This window comes from Bemisia tabaci, chromosome 2 (genome assembly GCF_918797505.1).
Source record: "Bemisia tabaci chromosome 2, PGI_BMITA_v3".
Classification (NCBI taxonomy): domain Eukaryota; kingdom Metazoa; phylum Arthropoda; class Insecta; order Hemiptera; family Aleyrodidae; genus Bemisia; species Bemisia tabaci.
This window is the reverse complement of record NC_092794.1, coordinates 23,717,510-23,738,084: the sequence shown is the minus strand read 5'-3', so window position 1 is coordinate 23,738,084 and position 20,575 is coordinate 23,717,510. Positions and strand designations below refer to the sequence as shown.

The window sequence follows — 20,575 nt, the reverse complement described above, 5'->3', positions numbered from 1 at the left end:
TTTTCCATTATGATCGGGTGAACGATTAAGATCATGGCTGCTTGGGTAATCGACATTAGCATGCCCGATTTACTCCAAAACGATATCTGAAATGTTTCAGACATAATGCTTCGTCATCTCCCTGTCGGCTCTTTATTCATCCAGATAACATGCACAGCCTCTATCAGTCCAGGATCATGAAAGATTTTCATCAAGTAACGAATATCATAAAAAGTAGTAAAAATGAATTTCTGGGTTTTCCCCACTGAAAAAAAAATCTCAGTGTATTTGCTAAGGAAAGGGTAAAATTACCGAGAATTCAGGGTTCTATTTGATCCCGCAGTTTTTTCTTGGTAAAATTACCATTTGTGGAATTGGTAATTTTACTGAACCCCTGTAAAAAAGCCAATATTTTTTATTGACCATGGTAGAATTACCGAGATAAAATGGCAAAGTTACCGGGAATCGGTTACCAATAAAAGTGGTATTCTCACCGAAAAAACAGTAAAAATACCGGTTTTTAGGTAAGTTTACCAGTCTGTCGTGGTGAAATTACCAATAATTGGTAAAAACGTGAGATGGTAAAGGTACCAACGGACCGTGGTAAAAACGCCGAGAATTTTTCTTCAGTGCCACTTTTTAATCCCACTTAGGAGGTTTGGTCTGCCAACCTCAGTCTTTAAACTCTTCATCCCAAAACCGCTGCAATTCTTGTGAAAGGACCAATACCTCCACCCCACTCCCTCCCTTCCCACGCTAACCTGATATATTTCCGCCTAAATTTTCAAGAAAATGAAAGCCACGGTAAATTGTTTCAAATTGTAATATATTATGCTTGAAAGGCCCAGTACATGAATATGTTGGGTTCAGGTCCCCTTTATTTGGAATAAAGCTACTTTTAAATCATTAAAAATTGTCGATGAAATTACTGATCCACGGATGTCGCATGGAATGTTTAAAATTTTCCTCTCAATTTTAATTTTTTCTAGAAAATACTTCTCGAAAACTTTTTCCACGTAATTTTCAGAGAATACTGTTAAAAGCAAGGAGGCAAATCAGACAAAGTTTTATGCAATACTGATAATAATTTTTTTTTCACGATTGGAAATAAGTAATCAATTTTTAGCTTCACAACACCTGTTCAAAACATTGTTAGGGTGTGTAAGTTCTCTTATGATTATTCATGGTCAGACTTTTTTTTCTTTTGACCTCAGAAATGTTTTTTGACGTGTTCACGTACTGAGCTTTCAATTAATACATTTATACAAAAAACAAAACAAAACAAGACAAACCAAAGGTATATATTTTCAACGTATAGAGATACCTCTTGTGCATCAAAACGGCCAATTTATGATTTATGATGGGAGCTGTACATTTCTAAACTGTCACTCGGACAGTTCCATTACTTATAGGAAAATCTTGATAATCATATTAAACGCTATAAACTTACCGGGTGTAATTGTGTTTTGATAGGCATAGTCCCAAGGAATCGGCATATATTGTACGTTGTTTGAAATTCCTTAAAAATATTATCTTCGATCGTCATGATTTTTTTAAAACGGTCTTGGTATTTTGTCCCTTTAAATGCTACTTGGAATTCAGGAAATTACTTATGATCGGTTAAATTAGCATCATAAAAATCATAAATCTATCACCTAATAACTCGACATAGAGCAAGACCACGCAGATTCTTATATTGCAGAATGCAGTGGACAGGAGTTTGCTCCTCCTAGATGTCGTTTAGCCAAAGAATTATACTTGTGCCTATAGTCACTATTAAAACCACGTCACAGACATGTAACATAAATAGATTTATGCTCATTGGTAGCATTACAAGTGGTTATAGTATAATTTAGTTTGGTTCCTATTCCATGAAGTTGAATCTTTATTTGATCGAAAAATCATTTGTCATTTTCCAATACAGTTCCGGGAGCACTCTTCGTAATTTTTCCCCGAAAATTCTGGTTTATCTAGTATTTGTAGAATATATTATTGAAGAAAAACTTTTGAAAATACTATGTAATAACTATCAGTTTACTTATTCAGCTTTAAAATGTGAAAAAGGTCAATTTCGGGAAAATATTTGGTCAGGCTTTCAAATTGTGAAACTTGGAAATACTTCCTTGAAACAACCTGGAAAATTACGTAATTGAAAATAAGAGACTTTGACACGTGTTTCAATGCTATTTTAGTGTAAAAGTATGAAAGAAGGCTTGAATAAAGCTGCCTCTGACATTTTGGAAACTACTGAATGAGAAAGATTTCGCGACCGCGAGGGTCAAATATTCCAAAATTAATCGGCCTTTGGAAAGGGTAGGAACTATGATGTTGTAAAGAGAGAGCGTTTCATAAATATAATCGTGTAGATTGCTATTTCGGGTGAGAGCACGGGTATTATTTAATTATACACCCTTCATGACTCCTCGATTTGTTTTTCTTCAAAATAACGCAATGATAAAGCAAATTATTGATTTTTCTCGGAATGCCAAAGTTGGAAAGTACACCTCACTTTACTCAGAGCCTTAATCAGAGTAACTGAAGTGTTCAGCGTCTCGGTCAAAGACTGCCGTGTCCAGAAAAAAAAACGCATGTAAATACAAACGACAATTGCTCACGACGTTTTTGGATGACGATGCATATGTCTTGGAAGAATGAGGGTGTGTTCGTTTTTTGTTTGTTTAGTCAAACGGAGAAAAATACATATTTGAGATTTCTGGTAAAAATTGGAGAGCGTCAATTCCATGAGGGAAATTCGCTGAAACTCTTTACACCTCTTTAGTGCAACAGAACTTGATGATCTTTCAAGAATATCCCGTTCTGTTATACCTGAACCGGATAAACCTTTTGATTTGCCTCAGCGAAAGGCTTTTCGAGCTACTATTTTGCTATGGAGGTGTTGCAGTGTTGCACAGTATCATACGAGGTTAAAGGCACCCCAACGTATCATGATTGACGACATCTTTCAAAAGGACAAAGTCCCCTCGCAGATTAACGGTCCAATGTCGGATATATTCGCCGTGAAAAATAACGGGTTTAGGTCCGATGTCGGATATAGTCGCCCAAAAGTTTGAGCTTCTGCGCAGGCCCGATGTCGGGTATATTCGACTGCTTTAAATTGTGTTAATAAAATTTGTTGTAGATAATAACATATATTTCGTCATACTGAGCCCCCACAACCATCAAACATTAGTTTATAAGGCTTAAATAGAGTGTAAAACTGAGGAGCGTAGGAGTGACCGAAAATCGGCCGAAATTCGGGAAAAAGACGCGGACCTGCCACGGCGTCCGTGAAAAACTGCCGCGGACCGGAAAAGGGCTAAATCGAGTGACAGCAACAAAGAGAGCGTTAGTCGGAAAGCTTACTAAGTTCTAGTATCTCTATTCATTAACGTTTAGCATGATTTTTGAACTTTGTTAGAGGAAAAAGCGATTTAATTCAAGCAGAAATACGCTCAAATTTACCGCCGAGAAGATTTCCCTATGAATCAATAAAGAATGTCAATATATTATGTCATGTTAACCTTAATATGTAGGAGCACCTTCAATTTATTATGATACTGTGCAACACCTCTGTTGTGAAATAGTTGCTGGATGCGCCGTAGCACGCCGCGGCGGGTGGGTGGCCGGCCAGCGCGCAGCGCGCATTAGCGCCTACAAACCTAATGGGATACTTCAAGCATTGCGCAATGCGTGAAGTGTCCCATTAGGTTTGTAGGCGCCAGGGCCAGAACGGCGTGCTGGCAGCACCAGCACGCCCCTTCACTCTGTGTACGGCTAAAATTTAAACTGGAGAAGTCAGCGTTTCTCAACTCATGATTTTGAAATGTTTGCTTAATCTGCGTGGATTATTCTCTTTTAAATTAATGGAAACAAATATGTATTAAAGGAAAATATGATGTGTTTTATAAATATTAAGGTGGTTCCGTGTCAAATTTAATGATTTCCAACGCAATTTAATTGTTTCTTTTATATTTCGGGCTTTTGCTGTGCTGCAACAAGGTGCACTCGTAACCAAACGCTCAAAATTGGACGTATTTGACTGTAAAAGATCGATACTTAAATGGGTTAAACCCAAAGATTCCGTGCTTTCTGGTTTTTTCCCCTCTTTTATCCATTTTTGTATGGTTCCTTTCAACACAACCACGGCTCATTGAAATGAATATCGATGCCATCGCTTGGAAAAGGTTCTGCAAATATTTGCCAAGTTTTAAAAATGTAAATGTTTATTAAATGAAGTAATATTTTCATTTAAAAAAAGGCATATTCTATATCGAAAAATTTAAGGATAGAAATGAAATCAAATATTCACCAATGACAGTTTGAAAAGATGAATCAAAAGAAGAAAATAACATTTCATTAAAAAAATTAATCACCGTAACAAACCCCTTTTTCTCTCTCAATTTTCTCTTTTCGATATTGTCAATATAATTTTATATACGCATTAAATTATAACGTTTGGACCAAATCACTGTTGCTTGTTTTACGCGTGGACGTAAACTACCGAACAAAACAGGTGAGCGGACAAAAAATCGTTGACGGAATGTTCTGAAACCGAAACTTTTTTATGGTTTACAGGACGATTTAAAGAAAAAGATATTCACATCTTTCCTCAAGAATACGATTTTCATCATGAAAATGTAGCAGCATTCTGATGTTTATATTTCATCATTCCGTGGCAAGATAGAACTGTGACAGTATGTGTTGATGCTGACTTACATCAAAAAATATATGAGGGACTTAAAGGACAAGGTAAGTGCAGTACTTTAAAAGATCGAAATATTAATGATTTCAAGTAAAACTAGCCTTAATGAATATTCTGTGAAAAATTCGATCCCAAATTCCAATTTTTAAGCATCAAAAAGTCAGTTTGAACTTTCCTCCCGCCATAAGGATCCATGTAATTTCGAAACTTCGATCACGTATTTCTCGAAATAGCAAAAACTGAATTTATGCGCCTTTTCTCCAAGCCCCTCATATGAAGCGAGGAAAACCTGGTAGGGGCCGTTAGCGGCTGTTAAGACTGTTCACATTATGGTGTTCGGCGTCGTAAAAGAACCTATAGATGTACCTTCTGTGGCTACATCGGATTAGAGTACATCGGATAAGGTAATTATTGTGCTGATGAAATCCTCCAAAATGTAAATCACATCAGCATGCAAAGATTATCAGGTATTCAGGCTGTTCGAGGAGGACATCAAGAAATTTGATACATCCAAAGGAAACTTTCTGTAAAAATTAGCTGTAGCTATAATTGAAAAGTTATGACATGGTTTGGAATTGAGGTGACTTTGGTGCCTACTCCTCTTAGAACCGATACGTTCAAAATATTCTCGTTTCAAGACCAAAACTTTTGCAATGCGCGTCAGCGAGGTACCCACAAAACCGTAAAATCATGTCACGGTTTTATTGTATTGTAACATGATGAGGAGGTAGCTCACTATCCCTAGTGACATCTGAAACGTAAAACAACAAAAATCGTCTCTTATGATGGGCTCAAATCGATTGTAAATGCAAAAGGTTTTTTTTGAAAATTGAAACTCTCCTATAGGTCACAACCACAGGTATTCATGTCTGTAAGCATGAGCAAAGCATGTGCCATTTCGTACAACAACGACGTTTTTTGCGACCAAAGCTGTCATATAACATGAAAATAATCACGTTACATTCCAGTGACTATAGTTTTTTTTCTTTCTTATTGTAGAACTCCGCCGATAGGGAGCGTTTTTTGATCTCGACCTGCCTGTAGAATTCTAGTATTATTCTAGTATTATTCTAGTAAATTTAATGCGTTCACATGGCGCACCGTCTCAACAAACAAAATGGCTAATAGAGACCTCTAATAGATTTATTTGCTATACCTTTATTCACGCTTCTACACATATCAAAGAGTGGTGGACGATAATCGTTTTCCTATAATGTATTTTTCTAACGGTAGTGTACTTCTCTCAAAATAATTGATGGTTGAAATTTTGGTGAGGCGAGTTCTTTCACTCAACGTTTGCTCATCCTCTTCGGGTAACTTAAAAACGCGCCTACACAGAAAACGGCTGACTGCTCCTCTAATACGCTCGTTTTAGAGCTTTCCTGCTTTTCTTCTATTTTTTATTTGTTATTTTTTTTTTTTTTGATCATGAATACACTTACCCGCCCGAGGAAAGAGAGGCTGCATTTGAAGAGGCGGCAAGTAACAAATTTGAGCGGAGCCTTCAACACGCGACGCGAAAAAAGCTGGACCTGGAATCAAGTTTATGTTTGTTATAATAGAAATGTATTTGTAATGAAGTAAAACGTTTCAGCTGAAATTATTTTACTCGAGAGCTCAAGACTCAAGATGTGTTTGTAGAAGTCTTTTTTTTATCTAGATAGAGCTATGCAAACCAGACTTCATGTCTATATTGAGAGTTTTGAAGAAAAAAAAAAGAAAAAAATACGGGCAATATTGTCGGACCAGTAACATATTTGAGATAAGAACACATATGAAATCGGAAACTAAATGTTCAGTAAACTTTTGAGACAAGTATTACTACAAATTATACGACACAAGACTTCATAAAATAAATTACACCATCCGTTGGCTCGTTAAGTTTATGGATTGTAAATCAAATGAATGAGAGCCTAGATTTGTTAGTATGCACATTTCTATTCTTATTCTTTATAACATACACTTATTTTACATTGCAACTTAAAAGAAAAGCTATTTTGTACCTCGATGGAACAATCCGCAGTCAGACACGCATTATTTATTAAACTCAGATATTTCAGGGCAGCATCAACCTGCAGAAAAAAAGAACTGATAGCCATCAGATAAGTGGAGGCAACGACAATATTCTATAATTGCGCGAGCGTATAACTTTTGAAGAAAAACAACTGAGAAAAAGCACATAAAAATCAATCTGCAAACTTACAAATGCATGCTTTAAAAATATTCCATGGAAAAATAACTTTTGGAAATGGTCTAATGTTTCAAGAGTATTATTTTTTCAGGTTTTTTGTGGCATCAAACGAATTAGGTACTCGTAAACTTTTTCACTGTGTTCTAACATGCCACAATTATTACTGTAGTTCAAGTGCAGCGCAGAATAGCGCCGGTGCCGCACACTGGACCGAGTCAAATAAAAAGGTCGGACATGAAATTTTTGACGAAAACTGCGAATTTTAATGTTATTTCTACACACTTTAAAGTTCAAGGGATGCCTCTAGTAGAAAATTTCACGAGGAAACCAATGTTATCACTTTTAGAACCTCAAAGTTATGTATAGACGGAGTTATAAGGGTATAAAGTTTCCAAATTTTGACCAACCTCTCCCTACTATACTGAGCGTCCGATCCCATTGTGCGTCCCGGCACGATAGGTCCATGACGCGCAGTGGCCCAACTGTTCAATGCGATTAGATACAGAATTTTTTTTTAAGAGCAGCCCAAGACAATGTATAACAGTGAAAAAAAGGATGAAAAAATGGGAAACAAGGCTAAAAATACACCAATTTATGACCCATGAGAACGTGTTTCGACTCAAAACAGAGTCCATTTTTTTCAGTCGGAAACAATAAAATATAAAAGAAAAAAAACGACAAAAACCGGAGGCCCTACCATGGTGGCGGCCTAGGGATCCTTTCTTTCAAATTCTTAATAACATGTATTTCTTTTATAATTTATTGATTCTTCCGAACTGAAAATGACTCAGTTTTGAGTCGAAACGTCTCCGGGTTCATAAATTGTGTATTTTTAGCCTTGTTTTCCGTTTTTTCATCCTTGTTTTTCAATGCAATATGGCATGGGTTGCCGAGAAATTGGATCCTGAAACTGAAGGTTCTTACTTTTTGAGAGGTAAGAGAAAGCGGGATGAAGACGATAGCAAGACGGATGACGTTGGCTGCGACGCAGGTCACCTCGTGCATGGCCACATCCCAACCAGTCAGGACGAAAAGCGTGAAAAGTGCCGAAGCTATGTTCTGCGCAGCCGATATGACTAAGAGCAAAATCGGGAGTTGATACAGGATCGAAAATCTCCTGCAGCTCATTGCCGACAGACCTCGGTGCACGTAGTTCAGATGCCGTATCGTCACACTCACAACAGGGTAGTACCGCCGCGTCTCTGTTTAGTAATCAGGATATTAAATATATAGATGACAAAATCATACAAATCAATAGAATAATACTGATAAAATGATAGTATAAAAGTTACCATGAAAAATTGCAAGTAATTACGCAAATTTAAAGGAAATTAAATTTGTTTCTATCTTTCCTTCTTTTTTTTTAGTTTTTCGATTAAAAATTGAGAAATAATAACCTAACAGTAAATGACAGATAGTTAGTTTTAAAAATAAATTCCAATCAAGATTGGGGTTCAATTTAACAAAAAAAAGAAAAAAATTCAATTCGACCGAGATCATTCACGAGGTCGTTGGTTTTGCGATTAGTCGGATGGTGATGTTGACAGCGGGCTGATAATCAAAATTGATAGACATTGCAAAATACAAAGAATAAGACAAAGAGAGAATGAAGCGATCCTATTGGCGCAAAAGACAAAGTGACAAGTGGCGCAGTGGACAAAGACAATAAGTAATAGACTGACTAAGGGCTAAACCCACTGAAGACCCTTTAGATAGTTAATCATTTCCCCCTTTGCAAGAAGCAGTGATCGCGATAAGTTACGATCTGATCGGAGAGTGCATCGCAATTTTGTCAACATCGATTTCAACAATTGAAGCGCGCACCTTGGTGTACCCGCAATGCGTGAAGTATTCCTGCGGTCTTGTAGGCGCTATAATCTGCGTCTCTCGCCAACCGCACCGCATTGTGTTTGGCGCAATGCGTGAAGTATTCCTGCGATCTTGTAGGCGCTAATATGCATTCTGTGCTGAACGCACTGAGTTCAGCGCAATTATTCAGACTCGCGCAGAGTCAACGTTCTTCTACATGTTATATCATGGAGTTTTGCACACTCAATATAGCAATGTCCTTTGTTTAAAATAAGAAAATGAAGAAATTCCATGCTGGGGGTATTGAATCTGAGAAAAAGGATATATCTGAACAAGAACAGTAACAATAACTGGACAGTTTAGTTGAAATAAAAAACCTTAATGAAAACGGCTTGTGTAATTGTAACCGTACATGCGACACTAATATACAATACGAAAGCTCTAAGCTTGTTTAAAATCCTCATTGTTTAGAAATCGTGATATATTCATTGAATTGGGCAATTTAATTTTTTACATGAAGACTGTTCTGCGGAGTTTTGTGCAAACAGTGAATTATTTGCATAGTACGAGGCAAATTCTTCAAAATTTCTAAAAGAATCCGCACAAACATTCTCATGTAAAAAATTAAATTGCCCGCGGTTGAATTTGGCAATAGCTGATGTGGCTTGGTTCCTTCTCCTGAACGCGGTCCAATTAATCTTTGAAAATTGTCACAATGAATGCGTCATTATGGCACCGTTCGCCGAAAATAAACTCATTTAGTGGAACTCACTTTTCTTACAAATTGTGAAGCTCGAGTCGCACTCAACGTCGAAATAAATGGCTTGTTTCTTGCCAGTGCGTAGAATAGCAATAGCGTAGGGTCCTCCTTGGGGGGTCGTTCTTTGCTCTGCCTGATTTGCTCAGAGATTTCGCCCAGCGCGTGGTTCAGCAACTTGCATCTGTTCCCGATGTAGTTGAACAGTAGCCAAAGTTGAATGTCCAAACTGAATTGTGAAATTTGTACCACCTCCTAGAATTATTTTCGGACGGGAAGTATATAACTATTACTTCAAAACTCAAGCATCGAGACTGCTTTAAGATGGTGAAAAGTTTGCGGCTGCGCATTGGCGTCAATCGGAATTTTTACAAAAAAAAAAAAAAAAAAGGTTACTCAACAATCTTTTACCTTTTGTATCAGGGTTAATTAAAAATAAAAATCTCGAAATTTATCAACATACAGGGTTATTCAAAAGTCACGCACGACTGGCCATGAGGGGAGTGGCCATTTGAAATTTTTGAGTTGCCCTCGCCCCCCCCCCCCCCTCCGCTCCGAGGGGATTAAAAACTGGTAAGCACCTAAAAAAGTTTCCCCCTCGATATGAGGAAAAACGTCTTAAACTGCAAATCGACTAATAAAACTATAATACGACTAATATAATTAGAACTGAAGTTATCGCCAGTGGTGCGTGACTTTTGAATAACCCTGTATAAGAATTTTAATATTATCAACATTTAAGAGTTAAAGTGATTAGATTTTTAGATTTTACAAGAAACAATGTTTTAAATATTTAGTTTTTACATAAAGAGATTTAATCAAAAGTTGTATTACTTATTTTAATATAAATAAGATCAACAGAACCTAAAATAGAAGATCATAGTTTTACAAGAATACAAAATCGTTCCTGCCAACGATTATATGCAATCAGCCGCACGCGTTACCTATCAATGGTGCATATTCGAAAAAGAGGTCGCATCTACTTTTCTTTTAATCCACTACATAGGCAGCATAGTGCGCTTTTGCACCGTAAGTTATTCTCATCAGTAGATTGAAAGAGTCAGTTTTTATTGTTTGGGTCCAATTAAATGTAACTAAGAATTTTCAGGGTTGCCTCTTTGCTGATTATGAAATATATTTATCGCTAGGTAACTGTGAAATTGCATAAGTACGTTGTGCTGCTGTTGCGTACGGTGAAAGGAAAGAAAGAGCGCCTACTGTCTTTAAAGTATGCAACATGGATGGTCATTGAGTGCAAATAGCCTCATCCAGGCGCTGGCAGGAAAAAATGCTTGTGTCTCCGTAAAGTTGTTTCATTCTGATAAAGGCTTTCGTAAATAAGACGTGATGTTCAGCAAAGGCTCAGCACGCGTTCTTTTAAAGGTGCAATTTAAAAAATCGGCTAATTTAAAATTATACTTTATATTAACTTCGTTTCTTACGAGGATTGTGAATGCCAAGAGAGCAGGAAGGCCTCCGATGGTAAAACTTTTACAGAGCATGTAACTGGGAGCCAGAACTTTTATTGTGGTCAAAAGCAGCAAAATCGTTTCCCAAGATGACCCCGCTGTAGGCTTCATTCCTTCTCAGCTTCTTCAAGTCCTTCTCTTCTAAAAACCAGAGTTTACATCCGTCGGTCCAATTTTAAACAAAAAGAATGGAGATGTTGCATGTGTGAGGGATTTGCGATTTGACTATTGATTCTTATGTAAAAGTTCACGAGAAACACGATGGTGCCGCTGGTTTTCTCTGAAATCAATCTCCCAAGCTCAAAAAAGCTCTCAAGTTGAGCCCAAAATGGAGGGATATCCCACCCTACCCTGAGAGTCCACCTCCCCATCAAGACAAACTCTCCATGCAAAGATAGGGAGCAAATACATTGACAGGGCTGCCACTTTATTTGGGGACTCCAAAACTGAAAACAGGGCAACCCTGCTAATGTATTTGCTCCCAATCTTTGCATGGAGAGTTTGTCTTGATGTAGAGGTGGACTCTTAGGGTAGGGTGGGATATCCCCTCCATTTTGGCCTCAATTTGAGAGCTTTTTTTGAGTTTGGGAGTTGATTTCAGAGAAAACCAGTGGCACCATCGTGTTTCTCGCGAACTTTTACTTAAGAACCAACAGTCAAATCGCAAATTCCTCACACATGCAACATCTCCATTGTATCAATGAGATCTTGTGAGAGTAGATCAGTCGAACGAATCGCATGACGTTGCTCTTTTGTTGGGTAGAACTTATATACATTTTTGTAAGCCCCAGGAAATCGTAAACTTGTACGGACATCATGGCTCATCACGAAGTGTGGTTAGCCCTTACGCAGTGACGATGTTGCAAGTTGGCAACACAGTTTTCCCTCCATTTAAATCCATTTTAAAGTATCGATATTAGGCGAGGTAAGCTGCCTCACCAAGAATCGATTGTTTTGCATACACTTAAATGGAGGAAAAGCAGAGTTACGATCTTTCCAAAATCGCCATTGCCCTTACGTCGAAGGGGTGACAAAACTCATGATTTGACGATTCAAGCGTTTGATTCATAGAAGGCATACGACAATGAGATCAATGGAGAATTTGTTCACAAAAATTTTATTGCTTCATCTGAGAGTGCTTAATGAGCTGAGTTTGCAGTATTTTTCAGAATTTTTTTCTGACACGGGACATTGGAGAAAAAGAGATTTAAAAGTGAGGAAATGTGCCGCCTTGTGGCATCATCATTCCCCATTTAAACACATGTTTTTTTGCAGATTAGGTTATTTTGTCATATTTCCTCCGTTAAAAGTCTGCGACGTCGCAAACCGAGTTATGTGATTGCCGACTCACACCGTCGACTTTTGTGGAAAACTCGATTTCTGAAATTTTCAATCGTAAAATCGTGGTTCAGAAGAAAGCAAATCATAGTCTGCACCAGTACAATGGATGACTGTATTTTATTTCCAAATAATTTTATGATATAGCCGTCTATAGTTTTTACCGTACAAAATTTGAGTGATGGCAAATTCTTCCAATGTCCGCAGCGTGGCAATAATTCTAGGCACACGGTAAAACGTCAGCAGGCATAAAATAAAGCTGATCGTCATTGTTATTCCGAACACAGTAACTTGAAAAAGTAGAGAGGATCCCATCGCGTTTCCACGCTGTATCAGCATCTAAGATAACAAATTCAAGAACTTAGGCCGGTAGTAAGAAATTTTTGGTTCGAATTTTAAATTACAAGTATCCGTCCGTCTAAGTTACGACCCTGCAATTATTGTTGTTTTATCAAATGGCCCCCTCTACAACAACATATGAAAATCTGACAAACTTGTCTATTTCTGCAGTAAAACTCTGTGTCACTGCAGAAAAAGTAATGACGCTCTTTGTCACCATTTCTTCAATGTTGTAGCTCAAGCATGGACATTGGCGGATCCAGCAAATTGGCAACATTGTTTTTCTCCATCTAAACCTATGGAAATATATCGATTCTTGGAGGTGCTCCGACAAGAATCGATTATTTAACATAGGTTTAAAAGGAGGGAATCCGGCGTTGCAAAATTGCTGGACCCCCCTCTGGGCATGGAGGAAACGGAACTCAGCTAAATTTTATTGAAGTGCTGGGTGTAGATTGCAGAAAGGGCATTTCTTGATTGCAATGTATCAAAATTTCCGCTGATGTTTCATCCATTATAAAAAAGCAAATGAGTTTAATTTGTTGGAACCTTTCCTGAATATCCTTCATGATTTTACAGTGCTGGAAACGTAAATTTTGAACTAATGCACCCAGTAGTTTTCTCTTTAGAATAAAAATTAGCATGGGAGCTTCTATAACACCGCAACCAAGAAATACCTTTTTCTGCACCCAAAGCCTCAATCGGACCCATTTATGCTAAAAGGAACTATGTGCGTCGGATTTTCGTGGAACATAATGTCTTTTAGCATAAATACGTCCAATTGCTGTTCGTTTAACTATGGCTGCCATCAGCAGCAATTAATTCCGCTTTCAGCCTGGTGTGATTATTCAGGATTAAGTTCAAAAATGTGAAAATGTATTTCTTTAAGGATGACATTGTAGATGCTCTTTTGGCCACAATGTACATCCTAGAGCTAAAGTTCCTCAAAACTTCACGATGGTATATTATTTTTCAACATTGCCCTGGTAAAAATTGGCAGTAGAATGTGTGTTCCAAAATACTATAGACCGAAAGTCGGCTGTAAGATTTCCAATAGCTTCTGTAGCCGGCTGTACACTTCCTTATAGCCGATGGCGACTAAGCAACAGCCAGACGATAAAGTTTATGCTAAACGTTACTAAATACGGATACTAGGACTTAGTTAGTTTTTGGACTACCGCTCTCTTTTTGTGCCGTAGTATCTTGATTTATTTTGCGAGGAAAGCTCCGTACTTTAGAAAGATGCCCGTCATTCTTAATATGATGGAGCGCCTTCAATTTCTTATGATACTGTGCAATACATCTGGTGTGAAATAGTTGCTTCAGACGCCGTGGCACGCTGCGGCGAGGCGGGCGGGCAGAGAGCGCGAAACGCGCATTGGCGCCTACAAACCTAACAGGGATACTTCAAGCATTGCGCAATGCGTGAAGTATCCCTGTTAGGTTTGTAGGCGCCAGTGCGTCGCCGCTCCGCTTTGTGTTAGGCTCCAATATTTAATCTCGCGGAGTCAGCGTTTTTCAACTCATGATTTTGAAATGTTTGCACACTCTGTATAGATTATTCTCACTTTAAATGATGAAAAGAAATATGTTTTAAAGGATAATATAATGTGTGTTTTGTAAATATTAAGGTAGTTCCATATCAAACTTAATGATTTCCAAAGCACACGAATTTCTACACAATTTCTTATAGCCTTTTATAGCCAATGGCGATAAAGTGTAAAGCCCGGCGATAGGAACTATATCCCGAATGTATACTTTTCTATAGCTTCGTATTGCCCGGCTATATGATTTGCTCCGCTTTCTACAGCCAGCTATATGATTCTCAATGGCCTTCTTTAGTCGGCTTTAAGAACTCCTATGGTATTTTGAAACGCAGCTCCTATCGTCAATTTTTACCAGGGTGTGGCACTGTGGCAACGTTCATGAATCAAATAAGATAAAAATTAGCGGGTACCTACCTAGTCCCCAATAGTAATCTCATGCGCTCTACTCACTTTTTACTCATGAAAAAGGGGAAAGGAATAAATAAGGATTTGTAGGGGAAATTGAAGGAGTTAAGCTTCACGTTCCGAAATTACTATTCTAGTATAACTAAAGTGATTGAACCTATTTTTCGCTCAAAAATTGCAATTGATTGCCTCCCCTCTTGCCCACGCTGAAGGTTATGCGGGATGAATGGTTGATCTTACCTCCGAATCTTCTAAATCAAAATTATATTGGACGGCCAGCATATGCATGGAATATGCGCACGATAGTATTAGGCTCACTGTCCAAATGACCGTCAATTTCTGCTGCCAACATTTCCATATCCTGGGAGTCCAAATCTAATGACAAACGAGTATTCTCTCAGAGAGTGGGTAATTAAGCACACAAAGATACAACTGTTAACGTATTTTCATAACCTACAATAAAGTATCCGGTATTTTGAAGTTTTTTTCGCCAACGTGCGTTAACTTAATGCTGAGTTTTTTATCCCACGCTGGTGAAAAAAAACTTCAACGCATACTCACGGCCCGTGCGTCCACCGCAATCAGTTTGTGAAAGTATCCGGTGGTGTTTCCTGCTAATGAAGCACTGCTTACCCAAAGAAGTTTGAAAATTTATCATTATTTTTATATTTCGAATCACATAAACTTGAAACGAATAACAAAGTTAGGATCAAAATCGTTAAACTGCAAGGCAAGATTTTCAGACAACGCAAGCTGCAAATCTTCGAATAACTATAACTGCACCATGAGACTCTTGCATGCTCTCTTGAGGCGGTAGGACTCATCACGATTTTATTTTAGAACTTGAGGGGGCTCAGCAGATGAAAACTGCGCTGATGATCTAATATGAATAATCTGATTTTAAAAACAAGAAATCTAACCTGTTTGTCGTAGCGTCCCAAACGGATGTGACGGTACTATTGGTGGGCGTAAGTTTATACATATTTAGGGGAGACCGTAGTGAGATTCTAAACGCTATTGGTCGACCTGCTGCCGGGTTTTCTCGGTTCATCCCCCGACCGGCAGCTGCATTGTCTCTTGGTATATAGCGTAAGCCGGGTGTTCCGCGGGCGCAAACGCCTACGATGTGAGTATCACAATTCGACGAGCGCTAGAATCTTCGGGTCTCCAGCTATTTTACTGAGTAACTAGTTACCCAACCAGATAGATTCGTGTCCGATACACTGCGAAAAGTCTCTTTATTAATGCCTGCAGTCAACAATCCCCTAAATTATTCTTCGAAATAGACAGATAAAAGTCTAGAAGTAATTTTCCCGACTGATCGAACTTGAAAAAAGTCCAAACCCGCTATTCGGGGTCGCCGGCGGTTCCCTGAAAGAAGCAATGTGAAAGATAATACATGGAAGCGCGCTCTGGCGACGCACGGTCAAAGCGTGCGCGGAGCTTCGAGAAAGCCAGTAAAGTTGGCTGATTAGACCTCCGTCCAACAGAGATTGCATCGCGGGTCGCGCTGTTCTCCGTCTGCAATATCCAAAACGCTTTACCTTATGAATACTAGAGTCCCTTTATACTGAGAGTCAAGACAATTTGAATCCATTTCTGATTGGTTCCCGTATTTTAGGCCTCCACAGTGTCACAAACGGGAATAAAGATTACATTTTCACCAATTGCAAAGATTATAATCTGGAATGGACCAGGGAATCACGGGTTCGGCAAGGAACAAACGGAATGAGAGGAGGAACGGAGAAAGGCATTTGAGAATGGGCCGATCAAAGATTACGAAAAACGTTCAATTTCTGTAATCTTTATTCCCGTTTGTGACATCCATGAGCCGAATTGTCTTGACTCTCAGTATAAAGGGACTCTAATGAATACTAGGTACCTTTCAGTGCCGATTCAGTTCCCAAACTCCCTCTCCAAATACCGCTACCTCTGGCCAAAATAGACACCGAGCAATCAGAGAGAAAAAATCAATTTTATTTTTTTTTTTTTTTTTTTTTTATTTTTTTTTTTTTTAAGAATTGATTTATTGTTAGCTTCCGATACAGAAATATAAACAATTAACTTAAATTATGAATAAGGTATAGAGTAAGTAACGACATGATATAGTTGCTTATCATTAGTCCAGGTTCTTATGTTCAAAAAAAGCTTCCCGTGGAACGGTAAGTGAAGCAAGTGTGGAAAATATCTTAATCTCTTCATTTCGATGCGTAAAAAAAGAATTTCGATGTTGTCAAGCTCAATTTTGCGTCCAACCCCCCAAAATCAAGATGGCGGCCAAAATGGGGGCTCGGGGGGTGAAAATTATGGAATTTGATTTTGATGTCATGATTGGGGTCAATTCTTATGTAATTTTGGTCGTAGAATCCGAATTTGAGGTCCAAAATACTCTCCGACCCAAAGGGATGCCCCAAATCCAAGATGGCCGCCAAAATCTCCAAGATAGGGTCAAAACTGCGATACGTATGTAAAAGTGCCAAGTAGGGTGTCCTTGGTAGGGTTCTTTGGGTCGGAGATTTCACCTATGATGTCAAAAACTTACCACGGATCCATTGAAGCCCAAAAAAAATCAAAATGGCGGCCAAAAGGGCTGCCGTTGCGGGGTGAAATATTTTGTTGAGGCAAACATCGTCGAATGAGGTGTCACTGTATAGGTTTTTTGGGTCGTAGATTCCAAAAATGAGGTCCAAATAACAAAATAAGCTGATAGAAGTTCTCCAAAAGCCAAAATGGCGGCCATAATGGCTGCCGCCCAGGCATTGAACGCGTTTGAACAGTAGGGTGTCCCATTTTGGACGTTAAAAAAAAAAAAAAAATGCGAAATCCAACAGAGATACCTGCCAAAAAGTTGTCTCATAGTTAGAAAAAAAAGCAAAAAAAATCTCAGGGTCGTAGCTAAAGTTTGAGTGGTCCCGCAAGGTACTTAAGATGTTTCACCGATTTCTCATCTTGGCAATCTTGGCGATCTTGCAGATTTTTTTTCGGTAAATGCAATCGAGGTAAAAAGTCGCAAATGCGGATAATGAGACTTCTGATACTATATTTTAAGAGAAAAATAACGGTTTGGACCCACGAGGATCAGAATCCCTCGTTCTTAGCTCTCAAAATGCAAAAATCAGCGATTTTAGCATTTTGTAGTCAAACCGCTGCTCGACCGTCGCTCGACTTAAATGTCGCGGCATTTGACGCGCTGTTTCACAATGATCCCATTGTAGGAGTGAAAAGTCCTTCAAGTATGTTCATTAGAGGTGTAAGAGAGTCACTTTGACCAATTTTTGTTGCTTTTAAACATTGAGCTCATCGTTTAAAATGTTTTTTATTTTTTGTTTTTTTTTTTTGTTTTGTTAATATAATTTTCCTGTTTTTCATCATTTTTTAAAATGGTTTAAAAAGGGCGACTCATCTTACACCAAAATTGAACTCCTTTGGCGAACAATATACGTAGATGGTCAAATACTTCCTCTAAAACAGTTTTTGGATTCAAAGCCTCCCAAAAAAGCCGATGTTGCCATATTTTATCCCCGGAAAACACAAAAAACCGAGTACCTATTTTAGTATTTGGAGGCTGTTCCTCACCGAGCTCATTGAGCAAATTTCAGCAAACCTTGAATTTTCATACGTTATGACCAGATTACTAGTGATTATGTACATGTGTTTATCTATACAGCCTCCCACCGAGGCGCGACGTTGCCATATACCATCGATAAAATTCGATAGAAATCCGCGTTTCCTTAGATTTGAGCCATTTTTTCGGATATTGCACATGGAATACTTATGTAAAACTTAAAATACAGTATTCAGAGATGGAAGGGGATCATACCTTGTGGCAATAATCATTATTTTAAGATCCTGCGCTTATCGACGACCCATTTCTTACGAATTCTAAGCATGATGTTTGTGATGTCTCCAAATCTGAGGGAGTGCAAACTCCTTGAAGGACTTTGGGAGGGTAGAGGAATTTCCATTTTGCGGTTTGAGAAAAAAATGGGGAAATTACGAGGCAGCATTCTTAGCAATCGGTACCCTTCCAAAAGGACGGGGGTGGGGGGGAGGGCTAGGTTTAAGGGTGGGCAAAAATTCAGCATTGAGAACCCGTGTTTTTTAAATGTGGCACTGTTTCTTTATGGTCCTCAGATCACGGTCAATGTTTGAAAATCGCATCCTCGTGCACAAACATCATGACTAGAAATCGTAAGAAATGGGTCGTCTATAAGCGCAGGGTCTTAAAATAATAGATATTGGCACAAGGTATGATCCCCTTCTATCTCCACGGAAAAAACGAGTTTAGGGTTAGGACCTGCGGGGCAGGGTCGGCCCTACACCCGGGGTAGGTAAAATTGCTTCACCTAAACATCGAAGGGGCAGGCCCATGCTGAAGTTAAGGTTCAGCCCTACCTGCCTCAGGGCCTAGTCCTACCTGAGGCGGGGCCGAGCACTAACCACATAGGGCTGGGCCCTGGAGAAGGTAGGGCTGGGTCCTGAAGAAGGTAGGGCTGGACCCTGCAATGCGGGAAGGGCCGGACCCCCTAAAAAAGAATTCGAGGATGTTACTCTACTTGTACGAGCATATTTAGCGCGCTCTATGCACTGTTCTATGAAGAACTCACACAAAATCGGAGAGACTGTATTTTGGATATTTCAGTTTGAACATTGAATGGCAAAGAAATAGTAAATTTTAAAAAAGCCTGAATTACGGCCATTTAAATAATTCTAAGCTCAATTTCAATGGCATATTCAGAATCTACATGAAAAAGTGGTCTAGAAACACTCTTTCAAAGCATGATGGATTGATAAAGAGTCTCGCTATGGAGAGTCAAAGAGAGGAGAGTCGAGAAAATGAGAATCGCTAAAACGGGCTGTTTTGAATACCGCTAAAATTCACCCCATCTTTGGGGGTCGATATCTCGCGAACGGGGCGTCAGATGGGAAAACCCTTCAAAATAGGTTTCTTAATATGATATAAAGACCCCGTACACCAATTTTCAGCCAAATCGGAGGGGGTCGGGTTTCGAGCTTGGTTGCGTTGACGTGGAATGACCCATATGTATTCCATGTGCAATATCCGAAAAAATGGCTCAAATCTAAGGAAACGCGGATTTCTATCGAATTTTATCGATGGTATATGGCAACGTCGCGCCGCGGTGGGAGGCTGTATAGATAAACACATGTACATAATCACTAGTAATCTGGTCATAACGTATGAAAATTCAAGGTTTGCTGAAATTTGCTCAATGAGCTCGGTGAGGAACAGCCTCCAAATACTGAAATAGGTACTCGGTTTTTTGTGTTTTCCGGGGATAAAATATGGCAACATCGGCTTTTTTGGGAGGCTTTGAATCCAAAAACTGTTTTAGAGGAAGTATTTGACCATCTACGTATATTGTTCGCCTTTTTAAACCATTTTAAAAAATGATGAAAAACAGGAAAATTATATTAACAAAACAAAAAAAAAAAAACAAAAAATAAAAAACATTTTAAACGATGAGCTCAATGTTTAAAAGCAACAAAAATTGGTCAAAGTGACTCTCTTACACCTCTAATGAACATACTTGAAGGACTTTTCACTCCTACAATGGGATCATTGTGAAACAGCGCGTCAAATGCCGCGACATTTAAGTCGAGCGACGGTCGAGCAGCGGTTTGACTACAAAATGCTAAAATCGCTGATTTTTGCATTTTGAGAGCTAAGAACGAGGGATTCTGATCCTCGTGGGTCCAAACCGTTATTTTTCTCTTAAAATATAGTATCAGAAGTCTCATTATCCGCATTTGCGACTTTTTACCTCGATTGCATTTACCGAAAAAAAATCTGCAAGATCGCCAAGATTGCCAAGATGAGAAATCGGTGAAACATCTTAAGTACCTTGCGGGACCACTCAAACTTTAGCTACGACCCTGAGATTTTTTTTGCTTTTTTTTCTAACTATGAGACAACTTTTTGGCAGGTATCTCTGTTGGATTTCGCATTTTTTTTTTTTTTTAACGTCCAAAATGGGACACCCTACTGTTCAAACGCGTTCAATGCCTGGGCGGCAGCCA

At 38.7% G+C, this 20,575-nt stretch overlaps 1 protein-coding gene across 1 annotated transcript; it reads right to left on the bottom strand.

The window, feature by feature from the left end:
* Nucleotides 1–5,197: 5,197 nt before the first annotated feature.
* LOC109043530 (uncharacterized) lies at nucleotides 5,198–11,074 on the bottom strand. Its single transcript, XM_072296977.1, has 6 exons — nucleotides 10,881–11,074; nucleotides 9,454–9,693; nucleotides 7,797–8,074; nucleotides 6,685–6,753; nucleotides 6,124–6,213; nucleotides 5,198–5,432 (listed from the first exon to the last, which is right to left on the bottom strand). The coding sequence occupies exons 3-6, from the start codon at nucleotides 7,998–8,000 to the stop codon at nucleotides 5,370–5,372; spliced, it is 426 nt and encodes a 141-aa protein (XP_072153078.1). The 5' UTR covers nucleotides 8,001–8,074; nucleotides 9,454–9,693; nucleotides 10,881–11,074; the 3' UTR covers nucleotides 5,198–5,369.
* Nucleotides 11,075–20,575: the final 9,501 nt, after the last annotated feature.